This window comes from Falco cherrug, assembly GCF_023634085.1.
Source record: "Falco cherrug isolate bFalChe1 chromosome W unlocalized genomic scaffold, bFalChe1.pri SUPER_W_unloc_1, whole genome shotgun sequence".
Lineage (NCBI taxonomy): Eukaryota > Metazoa > Chordata > Aves > Falconiformes > Falconidae > Falco > Falco cherrug.
The window spans coordinates 1,078,919-1,096,709 of NW_026599288.1; the positions used below are offsets into that span (position 1 = coordinate 1,078,919).

General features: G+C 39.0%; 1 protein-coding gene across 4 annotated transcripts in view; it reads left to right on the forward strand.

Annotated features, from left to right (window-relative positions):
• The window catches only part of LOC129734835 (ubiquilin-1-like), a 38,772-nt gene extending 24,056 nt beyond the window's left edge, over nucleotides 1-14,716 (forward strand). For 2 of the 4 annotated variants that reach the window (XM_055700129.1, XM_055700133.1), the window contains exons 9-11: nucleotides 3,944-4,059; nucleotides 4,400-4,568; nucleotides 7,002-8,173. In XM_055700129.1, coding sequence (XP_055556104.1) covers nucleotides 3,944-4,059; nucleotides 4,400-4,568; nucleotides 7,002-7,157 — 441 coding nt within the window. In that variant the 3' untranslated portion in view covers nucleotides 7,158-8,173. Of the gene's footprint in view, nucleotides 1-3,943; nucleotides 4,060-4,399; nucleotides 4,569-7,001; nucleotides 8,174-10,701 lie in introns of those variants that run through there. The other 2 variants (XM_055700131.1, XM_055700130.1) reach the window with 2 other exon arrangements.
• The last annotated feature ends 3,075 nt before the right edge of the window (nucleotides 14,717-17,791 follow it).

The following is a 17,791-nucleotide window of genomic DNA, read 5'->3' on the forward strand; positions in this document are numbered from 1 at the left end:
CTGTTGTGTCTTTGCTTAGAAGAAATGACTTGTTCTTACTGTGCAACAGCCAGAGAACACCTATTTCCTACATGATTTCTTTTTACAAATTAAAGAAAGATTATTACTTATCCCACTACTAACATAAGCTTTTACGGTACTTTTCTTGTACCTCCTCCACCCTGCCCTGGTTGTTCGGGGTAAAGAAATCTTAGACATGCCTTAAAAGAGGCAAGTCATAAGCTAATTCAAAAGTAGTGGAGTGGGTTCTGAAGATATTTAACTGTAAACATTGCCTTACCACCAGCTTTCCCTCTTACACCGCTGTGGTTGTAACCCCGGTATTTGCTTTATCTTAACCATCACAGTGTATACTGGGACTGTGTCCTTTAAATAGGACTAAGAAAAATTTTTAGGAATTTAAAAATTTAATCCAGTGCATGAGTTCCATCATTAGGCACTCCTTAAAAATCAAAGTAAATATGTGTGTTTCCAGGATCTCATTGCAAGTAGACAGTGTTATGAGTAAATAAATAACAAGATGGATTCTATGCCATTGAAAATTGCCAAATGCTCTAATCTACCTAGATCCCTCTGCAAGGCCTCTTGTCCCTCAAGAGAGTCACCAGCACCTCCCACCTCAGTATCATTGGCAAACTTGCTAATGGTGCATTCAACTCCTGCATCCAGATCACTGATAAAAATATTGAACAGAACTGGCCCTAGAATTGAGCCCTGAGGAACATTGCTGGTGACGGGTCACCAGCCAGATGTAGCCCCATTCACTACAACACTTTGAGCCCTGCCCTTCAGCCAATTCTTCACCCAGTGCATCATGTACCTGCTCATCTCACAGTTGGACAACTTGTCCAGAAGGATGCTGTGAGGGACAATATCAAAAGCCTTCCTAAAATCCAGAAAAACTACATCCACTGCCTTCACTTCATCCACTAAGGTGACCATATCATAGAAGGATATCCAATTAGTTAGACACACTTTCCCTTTGTGAACCCATGTTGACTGTGCCTGATAATTGCATTGTCCTTTAAATGCCTTTCAGTAGTACTCAGTATGATATTCTCCATAATCTTTCCATGAAGTGAGCTTAGACTAACAGGTCTCTAGTTTCCTGGGTGTTCCCTCATGCCCTTCTTGCAAATTGGAGTAATGTTGGCTAGCTTCCAGTCAGCAGGGACCTCCCCAGGCTCCCCAGACCTTTGGTAGATGATCGAGAGGGGTCCTGCCATAACATCTGCTAGCTCCTTTGGTACTCTGGGATGAATCCCATCAGGCCCCGTGGAGTTGTGAACATTCAGCTAATACAACTAGTCCCTTACAATTTCAGTGTCCACAAATAGAAAGTCACTGTTGCCATGGTCGTGGTCCTCCGACTCGGAGGACCACTGGGCAGCCCAAGGTCTGTCATTTTAATATTAAAGGCTGATGCAAAATAAGCATTGACTGCCTCTGCTTTTTCTTAATCCCTATTAGTCAGGTGACCATCTTCAACAAGTATCGGTCCAATGTTTTCTTTAGACCAACTCTTTCTATTAACATACTTAAAAAAGCCCTTGTTAGGTATCTGACACAACGCTGGCCAGTTTCAACTCTACTTGAGCTTTGGCCTTTTGTTTCTTCTCCCTGCGTATATGAACCATGCCTCTGTTATCTTCCTGCGGAGCCTGACCTTGCTTCCAGATATCATACAATTTCTTTTTTTCTCTTTTGCTCCATGAAGAGTTTCCTGTTCAGCCAAGCTGGTCTTCTGCCCAGCTTGCTTGACTTATGACACAGTGGCATTGTCTCTGCCTGTGCTTTTAAAAGGTGGTTCTTAAAGACTGACCAGCACTCATGGGCTCCCTCAAAAACAGATCCCCTGGGTACTCTACTAAGTAGCTCCCTGAATATCTTAAAGTTTGCTCTCCTGAAGACTAGGGTAGCAACTCTGCTGTCCTTTTTTCTCATTACAGTGAAAATTTTAAATTCAGCCATTTTGTGATCACTGTGGTCAAGACAGCCACCTACCATCACACCTCCCACGAGTCCTTCTCTATTCACAAACAACAAGTCTAGGAGGGCATCTTTCCTAGTTGGCTCACTGAATACTTATGATAAGAAGTTATCTTCCACAAACTTGAAGAATTTCCCAGACTTGCTTATCACAGCAGTATGGTATTCCCAAGTTGATGTCTGGGAAGTTGAAATCTCCCATAAGGACAAGGGCTTCTGTTCCTGAAATTTCTCCTAATTGCCTATAGCATAACTCATCAGTACTATCATCCTGGCTGAGTGATCGGTAGTGGACACCTGCTGCTATGACATCAGCTTTGTTTTCCATCCCCCTAATCTTTACCCAGGTGCTCTTAATGCTTTTGTATCTCTTTCCATTAATATCACCTTGGGGTTTATCTGTATAGCTAGATTTCTGCTGTCTTCCCCATGTTAGGTCAGATGATCGACAACATTAACAGATTAAGTAAACTGGAGAAATACCTGGATGTTCTCAGAATGTTGGCAGTATCACAGCCCATACTTCCTCGTTCATCTGTTGCCATTATATTATGGGATTGGGTGATGGAAACTATGGAATGTTCCTCAGTATAATGGAAAGCACTTGCAATAAATGGCCAGTTGCTCAGTACAACTAGGAAAAACACATCTGTGAGCTACTCTTTCTACTCTTTTTTATATAAGTTTTACCCAGAATTGCTGCTACTTTACAGCTGGAATTAAAAACATTAATAGAGATCCAAGTCATCTAAGTGTTCAGATGATCGTGGGGGTCAGTTTTCTGTAAAAACAACTCTAAATATCAGACAGTAAAACATGGCTTAAAGGCTATTTTTTTAAACAAAGTAACTACAGTAGCTTACTTCAGTGAATCTGGTATGCTTTTCTCCTTTAAAGATTTGGATTCATTTCACCAGCTATACATCGTTACTCTCTTCTGACTTCTATCATGAAGGTACAAATCCAAGAGACCAATGGAAAGTATTTAAAAACTTGCTGTGCTCAGGTCTCATTACACACCCACGTTTCAGGACAGAATCAATACTTGATCTTTGTGCCCTGTTCTGCTCTTCTGTTTTGTACTAGAGGAAGCTTAACCTTAATTTGTGCAGTTCTTTGAATCAAAAAATGTTTTTGCAGCAGAAGGAATTTGGTCTAATTACCAAGTGAAGGCTGCTGAGATTAATCAGCCTGTCTGCTATTTGAAGCAGGTCTGGCTACCAAGACTTATAACTGAAACAAAGAACTTGTCACTTACATGTGGCATCTATAAGCAGAGGTGAGCATAAGCCATTAGTTTTGGTTTTGTATCTTAAAATAGCCTGGTTTTTAGACACTTAATTTCACAAATCAAAAGTATGCCTTTTTATCTGTGGGTGCAAAAGCCAGTTTTTGGTTGAATTTGCAGTAGAATGAGGGTCCTCAAATATATGTTTGCTAGTATGTTTTGCAGACTATTTATGTGTCTGTAGGTGTTGATTGTACTACAGATATGAACACATGCACAAATTATCGTGATCAAATCGCTGTAGTCTGAATTTAGCTAGAAAAAGGTGTTTTATAACTTTCTGTATTAGATATCCACTAGTTAGGTTTCACTGTATTCAGACCTGTTGCTTACCAGGAGTGTGATATAGGAGACTAATTTAGAATTATGTTGAACTAATATACTCCTGTGGCTTTGGAAGATGATAAAGTCTATTAGAAGAAATAATAAAAAATAATTTTCCTTATGTTCTTCTTATTTGAAAGGAGTCTAGAGAGCTTATTGATCACTTCCTGTGAAAGTTTTCTCAAAAAAAATTATCTGAAGGAATTAATGTAAACATTCAAATATACAGTTGAGAAACAGCAAGTTCTGAAAGGATATCAGATTCTATAAAACATCTAGTGATAAAGACCAACTTTGAATGTCTGTATATTATTCAATTATGAGTTTCTCTCCTGTTTTTAGATGCAGAATCCTGACACGTTATCAGCTATGTCAAACCCTAGAGCAATGCAGGCTTTGCTACAGATTCAGCAGGGCTTGCAGACACTAGCAACAGAAGCACCAGGACTTATACCAGGGTAAGAATTGGTCATACAAATTTATACAAAACTTTTCTATTGTGTTGGGGGTTTTTCAGCTTTTTGTTTTCAGCATGTAGTGGTTTATCTGTTTTTTACAGACTATGCCTCTTGCATTTTTTTAGCTTCACTAAACTTGTTTTAGAATCTGTCACACTTTTGTCTGCAACATACTTCTAAGTAATGATGGCTATGGTCTGTGTTTTGGTGCTTTACTTAAGTTATCATCCATTTTTTATTTGACAGAATTTTTACTTAGTAATTACATATAATGGGAAGAGACATTACAATTAAGCCATTTTCTATGTTAGCGATGTATTACCCTTTGTCATTTGTGCAGATTCAGTCCTGGTTTAGGTGGATTGGGAAGCACTGGAGCTCCTATAGGGTCCGTTGTACCTAGTTCTGTTCCCAGTGAAAATACAAGTCTAACATCAGGGGCTGCTGAACCTGATCACCAGCAGTTTGTCCAACAAATGTTGCAGGTGCTTGCTGGTGCAAATGCTCAGGTAAAGTAGATAACTATTCTAGTGTGTGGGGGGTGTTTGTTGGTTTTGGGTGGTTGTTTTGTTGTTGTGGGGTGGTTGGGTTTTTTTGGTTCTTTTTGGTTTGTTTCTTTTTTTTAATATCTAGCTCCCCCCCCGTGTAAACCAATAGGATGCTTCTGGTCAAAGGAGAGCAGAGGAAGTTTAAAAGTGATGTTCTAAATGTGCAAATAAATGCTGGAAAAACATCACGTTTGAGTAAAAGTGTCCTCTGAATGGTTGATTGCTGTACACCTATCTTTGTACTCTTGAGTTTCTGAAATGCCCGGAAAGAAGCAGATTAAAGTGTTAAAGGGAAAACTGGTTCCCTGGCAAGTGAAATGTGGGCTCAGACAAGAACTTAAGTGTACTGAACATCATTATCTCTGTACCTTGTATCTGTGTTGCTGGTTGTTGCTCTGTAGCTGTGACAGCTCAGGTCATTTGGGGCCTGAATTTGTAGCATCCTTCCCTGATATCCTGCAGGTCCAGACTGCACAGTGTACATTGTGTTAACATACCAATTGTGATTCAGGCTTTCTGGATAGCTCCAGAAGTCAAGCAAAGGTGGCAGCTTTGTAGGTAAATGTAGGGTGGTGAGCAAGACCGGCTTTAAAGGGGACACACCCGTAACAGTGAAGAGGTATCTCAAAAGCGCTGTGTGAAACAGCACCATTACAGTGTGGTACATATCCAGTGGTAATGGTAGGCTGCTGGTAAAAGGGACAGTCCTGCTCTTACCTCCTCTGCTGCCACAGAATAAAGCAGTTCAGCTTGCTGATCTGACAGAAAAATGTTATTTTATGTAACCATGAGAAAGTGGTGGTAGGCATAGCTATAGGAAGCCATGTTCCCATAGATATTTTTATGCTACCAATTCAGTATTCTGTTTGGTTTTGCTTGGGGGAAGAAGGAATGCTTAAATTTCAGCCAGTATATTTGCATTTTATTGGTTTGGAAGTATATACAGTTTTTAAATACTGGTAGGAATTTCTTAATGGATGAAACTTTAAGTAGAACAAAAGGAAAATTAGCAGTAGCTGCCAAAATCTTGTGCTGATATGTAAACTGTCTTACTCATTTAAAAAAAGTGGCTTTTCAGTATTACTCTGACCCCATATACCTAAAGCATATTATTTTCCTATAATTGTTCTGTTTCAAAAATGACTCTTGAGTTGAAGATCACAGGATCATTTAGGTTGGAAAAGACCTTTGAGATCATCAAGTCCAACCATTAACCCAGGACTGCCAAGTCCACCACTAAACCATGTCCCTAAGCACTGCATCTACGCATTTTTTTAAACACTTCCAGGGATGGTGATTCTAGCACCTCCCTGGGCAGCCTGTTCCAATGCTTGACCACCCTTTCAGTGAAGAAATTTTTCCTAATATCCAATCTAAACCTCCCATGGCATAACTTGAGGCCTTTTCCTCTTGCCTTGTCACTTGTTATCTGGGAGAAGAGACCTACCCCCACCTGCCTACAACCTCCTTTCAGGTAGTTGTAGAGAGCAATAAGGTCCCCCTGAGTCTATTCCTCTCCAGGCTAAACACCCCCAGTTCCCTCAGCCGTTCCTCATAAGAATTGTTTTCTGGACACTTCACCAGCTTTGTTGCCCTTCTCTGGACATGCTCCAGCACCTCAATGTCTTTTTTGTAGTGAGGGGCCCAAAAGTGAACACAGTATTCGAGGTGCAGCCTCACCAGTGCTGAGTACAAAGGGATAATCGCTTCTCTTGTCCTGCTGACCACACTGTTTTGGATACAAGCCAGGATGCTGTTGGCCTTTTTGGCCACCTGGGCACACTGCTGTCTCATGTTCAGCTGGCTTGTCAACCAGCACTCCCAGGTCCTTTTCCACCAGGCAGCTTTCCAGCCACTCTTGCCCAAGCCTATAGCGTTGCATGAGGTTGTTGTGACCCAAGTGCAGGACCTACAATATGCATCGTACAACTGAGATTGAGAGTTTTGCCAAAAACAAATACTTGGAGCATTAAATAGGTAGCTTATGTCAAGGGGAAAAAAGTCTACCGTATTTGCTGTTGCTAACAGTGAAATTCTCAAAATCCTGCTGTCCCACATTACTAGATTAGACTCTTTCATTAAAAAAAAGTCTGTATGCACGTCTTTAAGAAACTGTTCTTGGGACACATTTATCAGATTTAACTGTTCCTTTTTTATCAAACAAGCAGCCACTCTTGTAGTTCAAAAATGTCACATAAGTGAAGATACTCTTAAAATTGTTTGATCAGTAATTCAGTTGTGAATGAAATTTGTCATAGTCTAGTTTGGGGAACTTTAAAAAGATGCATTCAAAAATTAGTAAAGACAAGAAGTGGTTCATAACCAACTATGTTTAAAACCTGTACTTTGCCAAATGTGTATTATGCTTTCATAGCTTGAGATTTTTCTTCTTAGCAGTTACAAAATCCAGAAGTTAGATTTCAGCAACAACTGGAGCAGCTGAGTGCAATGGGCTTTTTGAACCATGAAGCAAACTTACAAGCTTTAATAGCAACAGGAGGAGATATCAGTGCAGCTATTGAAAGGCTGCTTGGTGCTCAGCCTTCATAGCAGTGTTTCTTTAACTTGAAAAAATGTAATTTATTTTTGATAACAGCTCTTAAATCTTTAAAATAGTTGCTTTATTTCATTCTGATTCTTGGGATTGTCTTGTTATAACTAAAATCAGTCATGCATTTTAAGGTCAAGTGCAGTATTTTCTTCAAATGGGGAATTGATGCTTTTTTTGCTCTGTTGCATGCATCACTCTTGTTCATTCTTTCTTTTTTTTTTTTTTTTTAAACAATATCAGCTTTCAGAGTTGGTTGAGCAGGCTTTATCTGACTTCCAACTGTCCAATTTATCTACTACTAAACCATTAGCCTTCAGTAGTAATTTATGTAGAATATAAATTAAAAAGGAAACAACTGAAGGTGGTAATTTGTGGGTGCCAGTGCTGCTTATGGTAATTTCAGCATGTATTTTTTTGCTAGCAAAATGCTGTAAGATTTATACTGCTTGAGTAATCTACTATTTTTGCTTTTATTTGTATGATATATAAACACAATATATACAATGGAGACAGCTCATTTCTAGAAATTTAATTTCATTCTATTGCAATGTATATAAGTAACCAAAAATGGTCAGGGGGAAAAAAAGTAGTAAGACATAGTTTTTAGTGTAGAATCTTCCAGCAACTTTGATAAACATCTCAGAAAAATTGCTTAGGCAAGGTAATTTAAAATATACTAGAATTGCTGTACTAGTTATATCTTCACATCTAGCCATAAAGAAACTTGCACTGTAACATTGTCTCGTTACAGTTAATCTGTAACAGTGTTGCAAATTACCTTTGTGCAAATTAAAGGAGTGCTGCATTGTGCTCTGAAACTGCTTTGAAGGCATTTTGGCTTGTTCCATTGAGGTTCTAACATGCATTATGATTTGTAATTGGAAACATTACATTCAGCCATTATCATGTGATATTCTAATTACTTTTAATCACCATGTAAAAAAATACTGTATATGTCTTGAGTTTTTATTGGTAATTACCTCTTGTGCGCAGATAATAAATTAATTAAAAAGTATTTAAGCATTTTGTTTCAGTGTGTTTGCAATTGGTGCCTATCCAGGATTTGAGATGACTGACCTTTCAGTGTTAGCTCTGGGACTATTTACAGACTTTGGGCTAAGATTAACAAACAATACTTGGAGTATAAAGTGGAAGACAGAGGGAGGGTTATATAATACTGAGGAATATTTAGATAAAGTGAAAGTAGTGAAATAAAGAATTTTGCTGTGTGTTACTGAATAGCATTTACTTTTTATTGGTCTTTGGTGTCAGTGTAATTGTGAACATTCTGATTTAATTCCTGTATGCATTAAACACTTCATCTGAACAATCTTTTTTTTTTTTTTGGTACAAATATAAAGCCAGTTTGCTCTATAAAAAACATTGCTTGCAAATGGTTTAAACTTACTGGCCTTGACTCAAAATTGCTAATGAGTTAAATGAAACAATTTTATAACAGGATATAAAGGAGGATGTTGAGCACGCTTTCTTTTACATACAATGAAATTAATAAAACTAGGCAAAGCCAAGCATGCACATTTTACAGGGAGTAACTTGTATTCTTCTCTGAGAAGTTTTTGCTGTCCAGTAATCTTGTCTCGTACTTCAGCAGTAACTAAATAGATCAAATACTGCTGATGTATAGTATTGGGTAAAGTTCAAGAAAATGTCTTAGTTGGCAAGCCTCTCTGGATCAAAGTCTCATAGATACAGCAACATAGATTATTAAATAAATAAAAATAGAATCTCCTGGTGATTTGAGTTTTATATGATCAAAGCCTTTTAAAATACTTAAAGTTTGGGTACGAAATTATTATTACTCTTCTTTCCTAGCCAATGATAGTAAACCTGCAAGGGACTAGACCTTCATAAAGCCTTCTGTTTGGGTAGGTAGCTTTCACTTTCCCATCACAGCCTCATACTCAGTGCAGTGATAGCAGGTAGTTTCTGTAGAATAATCACTACTTTTTCACAATTAGTCTTAGGATCATCGAAGTAACTAATTTGACTTGACCTTATAGTATGCATTATAGGGATTTTGCTTTAAAAAGGTGAGACCTCCAGTCATTCAGAAGGTATATCATTCTAAGAATACAATCCATAACTTGCAAAAAGGCCACTGTCGAATGGAAAGGGCAGAGCTGAAGTAGGGGAGGGGAGTGATTTTTGCCAAGCTTTACTAAGATGCCAAAGCACTGAATCTGAACTCCATGAACATTCTTTGACACAGGATCTAGTTCACTTATGTAAGTAAAATGGATATGTGATATTTGAAGTCAGATTCTATTAGAATGTAAGAAAAAGTAGAATTTAGCCTAAACTGTACAATGAACTGTTGAGCTAATTTTACTACTTGAGGTACTATTGTCAGCTATTAATAACAATTAGTAACTGAGTAGCGGTAAAACACTGAGATATCTTTAGTGTATGAGGAATTTTGGTTTTGTTTGATGAGACCTTAATTGTTAAAAGTGGCAGTAGGCAGAACGAGGTTTGTAGTAGGGGTAAAAATTTACTGGTTTTAATAATAAAAGATACATCACACTTGTTTGGTTTAATGGCATAGTAGAATCTTTGCACACACTCTCTCCACTGTCTCTCTGGCCTTTTAGGCACTTGCTTTTGAAAACATCCAATTCCTTTTGGGTATAAAGGTTTGAAATTTAATATTACTGTTTGGTAATATGTCATGCAGCTTCTTTCCTATCAATGTGTAATTTCCCGAATTATTTAGTTTTATTGTGTCTGAAAAAAAATTAAGCATAAATCTGCATTTAATAGTGGGTATATTAGAAAAGCTCTTTGCTTGTAAAGTTATACTGGGAAATATGAAGATTTCATTAAAAGCCAAGGTACCACAAGAGGGTGCCATTTCCTTAATTTTCATAGTGACTAAATTTGCATGGCAATGTTAAAAATAATCCATGTGCAACTGCATATGGGGATGTTTCTATTCAGGTCTGACTTGTAGAATCTTACAGAAACTATCTGCAGAGTTTTCATGAAGTTAAGCAAAAGAAGCATCTCTTCTGTAACAAGGACTTTGTAAAAAAAACCCCAACATTTTAGCAATTGAAAAGAGGATTTTAACCTAAAATTCTGTGAGTTATGTAGCTGACTGTTCAGAATTTTTTTATCACAAAAAGTTGAAATACATATTCGAAGTTGTTTGATCTTAGGTTTTAAAGCAGCTGCATGAAAACTTCTCCGTAAGTATATATTGGACTGGGTATAGGCTGAGATGGAAGAGTAAAGAAACATAGGAAAGGGAAGTAAAGGGGAAGGTCCAACTCTGAAAAGAATGAGAATGAGTTTGTGTTATGGGCTTTTTGAGTGTTTTTGTTTGTTTTAAAGAAGGAAATATCCATCAGTCCTGTACTAGCTGATTTGCTCTCCACTGCATTTCATCAATGGGTATGCTTTATATGTGAAAGATGCTAATTCAAAGCCAATATGATGCCCCTTTACACTAAGCTTTCCAGAGAGTCGTATTTTGTATATTGTCTCACTCCCTCCCACCCCCCACCCCTTTTTTTTTTCCAGCTTGGTCTCCAGTGCATATAACAAAAGTTCATAAAGTCTTAGCACCCAGGTGAAGTTGGCAAAGACAAATACAGAAGTTACAACTTTTCAAAATCTGTTAGTGAGCCAGCAGTAGTGTCAGGAACAGAACTTCATCATTCAAGCTCCTGCCTTTTATACTTGCAGAAAAAGAAATATATTGCTTTTTACAAAGCAGTAAAATATTTAATCACTGTGCCCCTCTCTGTGTTTGACAGAATGAAAATTAAAACTTAAGAATTTCAATTCCTGTGTGAACCTTGATGGGATTTTCAAAAGCAGGCTTGGCTCAGATACAAATGGCAATTTTAACTTCATAGGGAGAAGTGTTTAAACAATGGTGATAGTTTTTGAAAACTTCATCTTGCGTGTCCTTTACAGTCATGATAGAAATATTAAGAGTAATAAACCAGCTCCTAATATTGTAATTTATTTAAATGTTGTGAAAAATAAGTTGTTTTGATTAACCTGAAAAATGTCTTAATGAATGCTTATTTTCTTTAGACTGACTGGGGGGGGAAGTATGGAGTTTTGGGTTTTTTGACGGAGTTTTGGGTTTTTTGACAGAGTTTTGAAATCAAATTTATAATGCAGGTAAAGATGTGATTTGAAAGTGAAATCAAGATAGATTTTAGCAGGAGACGGGCTATCTTGGAGTTTCTATATTAGCCACCATTCTTTCACTCCAATTAAATTCTAATATAGCATAAGGAAGTGCCATGAGCACTTCCTTAATTCCTGAGAACAGAAGTAACTAAATATCTTTAGAAACTCTGATCCATCATCTATAGAATTTTTATATTGAACTGTCTAGAGAATGTCTGCTGTACAGTAGAGTTCTGTTATTAAAAGTATACTTTCAACACCTGTTGAGATTTAACTGTAATGTTAAATGTCGTGTTTGTTATGTCTGCTCTAACCCTGTGCAGTGGCAGTACTGCACTGTGCTCATTCAAGTTATACAAGGGATCGAATGTAGTTAAACTAATGGCCTGTGTGTATATTTATTTATTTTTACTGGCAAGGTTTCCTAAAATAAAGAAATAAAAGCATTAAAACTGTGGATGTGGTGTGTTACACCAAAAAGCAGATCTGGAATTAGTTGTCATCATAAATAAGTGACTGAAATGTCTGTAGTCAAATTAAAATTAGGTATAAACCTATTCAAGAATCATAACACATTTCTCATGTTTTGACTCACAAGGAAATGAGAACATGTCATAATTAGTGTTATCATCTATGTGAGCCAGTCAGCCTCAGCTACTTATCAGTAATTAAACCTTGTAATTAGGCACTGTTAATGTATACTTGATTTTTGCAAAATTTATGGAGATGGGCAGTGACCTTGGGCGGCAGACATGTTACAAGAAGCAATGGATCGTGTTCCAACATAATCTAAATTTCTCAGTAAATTAACCCCCACTCCACCAAGGTATGATCACCTGATGTGCACATGCAATGGCCATGGTGTGAAGCCAGACTAAGGAGAGCTTTGGGGGAGCAAGAGATGCAGAGCAAGCTGGGTCTATTGGGTTTATAGGGCAAGGTTTTGGTAGTAGCTGCAGGGGTGGCTTCTGAGAGAAGAGAACATGTTGGATAGAGCCAGTTTCAGCTGATTCCAAGATGGACCTGCTAGTGGCCAAAGCTGAGCCCATCAGTGAAGTTGGTGGTGCCTCTGTGATAACATTTAAGAAAGGGTTAAAAAAGGAGGAAAAAACCCCAAACCTGTGCAGCAGCTATAAGAGGGAGAAATGAGAGAAACCACTGCAGGACACCAAGGTCAGTGAAGAAGGGAGAGGAGGTGTTCCAGGTGCCAGAGCAGAGATTCCCCTGCTGCCAATGGTGAAGCAGGTTGTTGCCCTGCAACCCATGGAGGACTATGTTGAAGCAGATATCTACACTCCAGCCTGTGGCCAGAGCAGGTGGATGTGCCCTGAAGGAAGCTGTGACCCCATGGAGAGCCCATGCTGGAGCAGGTTTTTCTGTGATGGTGTGGGGGACCTACGCTGGAGCAGTCTGTTCCTGAAGGACTGCACCCTGTGGAAAAAAACCCATGCTGGAGCAGTTGAGCAGTTTGTGAAGAACTGCAGCCTGTGGGAAGAATCCATGTTGGAGCAGTTTGTGAAGGACTGTTTCCCATGGAAAGGACCCCACACCTGGAGCAGGAGAAAAAGTATGAGGAAAGGAGAGGCAGAGATGAAGAGATGAAGTGTTATGAACTGACAGCAACCCTCACTCCCCATCCACATGCACTGCCTGGGTAGGGGGAGTTAGAGTTGAGAATAAATGAGCCTGTGAAGAAGGGGGGGAAGATGTTTTTAGTTTTGTTTTTGTTTCTTACTGTCCTACTCTATTTTTAATTGGCAATAATTTGAATTAATTTTCCCTAAGTCTGTTTTGACTGTGACAGCAATTGGTGAGTGATCTCTCTGTCTTTATCTGGAGACATGAGCTTTTTTTCCATTATTTTTCTCCTCCTGTCCTGTTGAGAAGGGGAGTGATAGAGCAGCTTGATGGGCACCTAGCAGCTAGCCAAGATGAACCCACCACACTGGGCTAGACATGAAGTTTTGGTAGAATAACTTTTAATATTATTTGTGTAAGCAGGGTAGACCTATATGCTATGGGAGATAAGTGGTTGATGGTATGTAGGATAGGTGGTTTGCTTCCCCTTCTATCTACTCCCCAAAAATGGATCCCAGGATCCAAGAAGTGACACAGCATGCTTGTAGCAGGCTAAAAGGAAAGGGCATCTGGTTGTAATGCTCTTTCTATTTGCAGTAAAGGTACAAACAAGTGAAATGAAGCATCACAGAAATGTAGTTCTGACCAGAGAAACTTCATGGATGAATCTTAGCTTTAGCTAGCTGTGTCAAGTGCCATTTTCCATGGCTTTCAGTAGGTATCTTGTCAAGCAGTCTTTCCCCTTCTCAATCTGACTTTCAAATCCTAGACACTTCTGAATAGGAATTAAATTCCCCCAAAGGCTGAGCCCCAATAGTTCAGCATATTCCTGCCACATGAAACTCACAAAATTTATTCTTCTGTCTCCTGGCCTGTTGAAACATCAAGAGGAAAGCTAATATTGGAGATAATCTAAAAAGATGTGGACAAGTATGGATAACACAAATTCAGCATTATGAAGATGCTAGAGCTATTTGGAACTTGCTTCTGATTCCTCTTTACAGAGAAGGCTTGTTACGTGTTTAGTATAACATACTAAATTAAAGCGGAGTGAAAAATAAAATATTTGAGTTTATAGCTGCATATTTTGCTATTACTTTCAAGTTTCAAAAAACTTCTTTTGAATTATCTTTGGTTTTGTCTGAACAGTTGTCCTGGTTTTGGCTGGGATAGAGTTAATTTTCTTCCTAGTAGCTGGTACAGTGCTGTGTTTGGATTTAATATGAGAATAATATTGATAACACACTGATGTTTTAGTTGTTGCTAAGTAGTGCTTACTCTAAATCAAGGACTTTTCAGTTTCCCATGCTCTGCCAGAGAGCAGGTGCACAAGAAGCTGGGAGGGAGCAGAGCCAGGACAGCTGACCTGAACTAGGCAAGGGATATTCCATATACCATAGAATGCCATGCTCAGTATATAAACTGGGAGGAGTTGGCTGGGGCCTGCTGATCGCTGCTCGGGGACTGGCTGGGCATTGGTCAGCAGGTGGTGAGCAACTGTTTTGTGCATCACTTGTGGGTTTTGGGTCTTTTTTTCCTCTGGGGTTTAATTCCTCTCTCATTCTCTTTCCTTTTCATTACAATTGTTGTCCTTCCTGTTGTTGTTATAATTATTTACTTTATTTCAATTATTAAATTGTTCTTATCTCAACCCACAATTTTTTCCTATTCTCCTCATCGCACTGGGGGAGGGGGAGTGAGCAAGTAGCTGCATGGTACTTCATTGCCAGCTGGGGTTAAACTACAACAACAGTTGAAGTAGGACTATGTGAGCTTAGGAAATGTGTAATAAATAAAATTCAAGTTTGAATAATGAATTGGTCGGCTGATTTAATTTTTTTAAGATCAATATTTCTAAAGAGATTCAATCATGATTGTCAAATGCCTAATCATTTTGGGCTGTATTGAAACTAATATTTTAGAAAACATTATATTGTAGTCATTATTAGTATATTCTGTGGTTATGCTGTCTGGTAGTAGCTAATGTTACGTTTATTACTGAACCGGATCCTTGAAATAATCTTTATATAGACAGTAGAAAAACAGCTATCATTTGCAGCATTTTTCCCTACACTGTTATTCAGGGGTTAGCTTACTGTTAGCGATTATTATGATATCTTAGATTAGTGAAAACATAATGGCTTTACTAATTGCAGAATATTATACTACTGCATACATTTCTGTTTTGGAATGCAATGGGGAAAACAATTTTTTTTTGTCCTTAGCACAAATTCATTAAAGATAGAGGTTTTTTTACCTGTTCAATATATCATGCAGTGCACAAGGTCAGGGAATCCTGTTCTAGAAACAAAACAAGTTAGTTCAGAAATGTTTGTGAAATGTATTTGAAACAATCACTTCTAAAGCATTTGACTGGAAATGAAAATTAGTATTATAATGCCCACCAAGTTCAGTTTTGTGTCTGTCTTCCTAATGTAGATTTGCTACTGCTGCCTGAAGGCTAACAAGAAGTGCTAGACACTTTATCAATAAAAGGGTTTTAGTGAAATAGTACTTTTTGATATAACAAATACCTAGAAGTATCTGTTAGAAGCCACAATTGTGCAACACCTTTGCTCAGTAGTTTAGCAAATGCAATGTGATTGATCAGTTTTTCAATATAAACTAATTTTAAGTGTTAAGCTCCCAGCAACTTTTGTCATACCTACCAAGCATTAAACTACTGCTCCTATTTCATTGTTCAACACAGTTATTGCTGGGTAAGTGCAGCAAATGACAATGTGGACAAATAAATGCAATTGATAGTCATTATTGATATTGTCACAACTTCCCCCTGGTATTCAAGGCCCTCACAATTTTGCATGACTGATGTTTCAGGAGAGATATTTCCCTCTTGCTTAGCATCATATGCCAATGGTTTATTCATTCAATTTTGCAATGCTGCCATACATGAGATACTGGCTTATATGAACTTCCAACCATTAATGAAAGATGTCTTTAGTAAGAATTGTACTGGGTCTGGCTGAGATGAAGTTATCACAGAATCGCAGGTTGGTTGAGGTTGGAAGGGACCTCTGGAGGTCATCTGGTCCAACACCCCTGCTCAAGCAGGGCCGCCTAGAGCCAGTTACCGAGGACTATGTCCAGATGGATTGTGAATATCTCCAAGGAGGGAGACTCCACAAGCTCCCTGGGCAACCTGTTCCAGTGCTCAGTCACCCTCACGGTAAAAAAAATCTTTCCTTATGATCAGACAAGAACCTCCTGTGTTTCACTGTGTGCCAGTTACCTCTGATCCTGTCACTGGGCACCACTGACAAGAGCCTGGCTCCGTCATCTTTGCGCCCTCCCTTCAGGTATTTATATACATTTGTCGCGACGGAGGGAAGACACAGTCACTCAATATGAGTGATCAGCAGACTTCGTTTATTGTCTCTTACAGTCACCTTTTATGCCTTGTTATAATTAGCTCATACATATTACAAAAGTTAAGCTCATTATTGGTTAGTTGCCTAAATACCAAGCCCACCCCTAGTTTCTCTTCTGTAGTTTTCTGTTCCCACCTGCAACATTCTTTTCCCACCAAAATCTTCCTGTTATTGTGTAACAAGAACAGCCAAGGACAGTGTATTTTTGCTTTACTTCAGATAAGCTGAGAGCGATGTGCATTTTTGTCCAGCCAGCTGGACTATGTCTATGTGACCCTTTTCAGCTAGCCAGTTATCCACAATTCCCCCGTTTTTATTTTGGGCGACATAGGCTTGGTTGACAATCTTCAATAACAGCGTTTTAACACAAGAAAACTACATATCTAAGCACTACTAAAACTATTACCATAATGATCAAAAAAAAGAATAATAATAATCCCGTTTGCTATGAGATTGTATCTTTGCTGTCAAAAGTTCGAGTTTTTCATGCATGGTCCTCTGTGTGTGGGATTGGAACAGATGTCGAATAGATTCCAGAACAGGGCCCATCGCAAAGTGCTGGCAAAGCAGCGTTCTCGCATCGAGCTCCTCCAGCGTGCTCTACAGCAGGTTTTACCCAACGGCTGGGAACCCAAATAGTGCCTGAATTGGTAGAAATACAGACATAACCACGCCCCACATAAATCACCTCCACAGGACCTACCCATTGTCCTGTTTTTGCATCCTTATACAGTACTTTCATGTGTGGTGGCCTGGGGGGTTCTGAGCCAGCATGGTGCCTTATTATAGGCGGCTCATTACTGTCCCCAAACACACACAAATGATTAAGCACAAAAAGGGCTTTCACCACCCTTTCTCTTACATCCTGAATCTCTTTGAACTTTTCTATATAGCGTTTTAGCGTCCCGTTAGCCCGCTCTACAATTGCTTGTCCAGTTGGAGAATGAGGGATTGCAGTAACATGTTTAATATTCCACATTTGCATAAAGCGTTTGAGCAGTCCGCTACCATATGCAGGACCGTTATCAGTTTTAATAGTAATAGGCACCCCTAAAACAGCAAAGCAACTAGTTAAATGCCGGCGCACGTCCCGGACCTTTTCCCCGGGCTGTGGTGTGGCCCATAACATATGGCTATAGGTGTCTATAGTAACATGCACATATTTCAATCGACCGAATGCAGGAACATGAGTAACATCCATCTGCCAAACATCATTAGACTGTAGTCCTCGCGGGTTGACCCCGCAACCGAGCCCTAAGCCTGAGTTATGGTGACTACATATAGGGCAAGCCTTCACAATGGCCCGAGCCTCCTCCATAGACAGTTTGTAGGCTCGTGCCAATCCCTTCGCATTTTGATGGAAGATCGAATGGGCTTCTCGGGCTCGACAATGTGGTGCTAATGGGGGTTCAGTAGTGATTGCGACGAGACGATCAGCTTGAGCATTGCCCTCTCCGAGGCCTTCTTCCCACTGGTGGCTTCGGATATGGATCACCGCA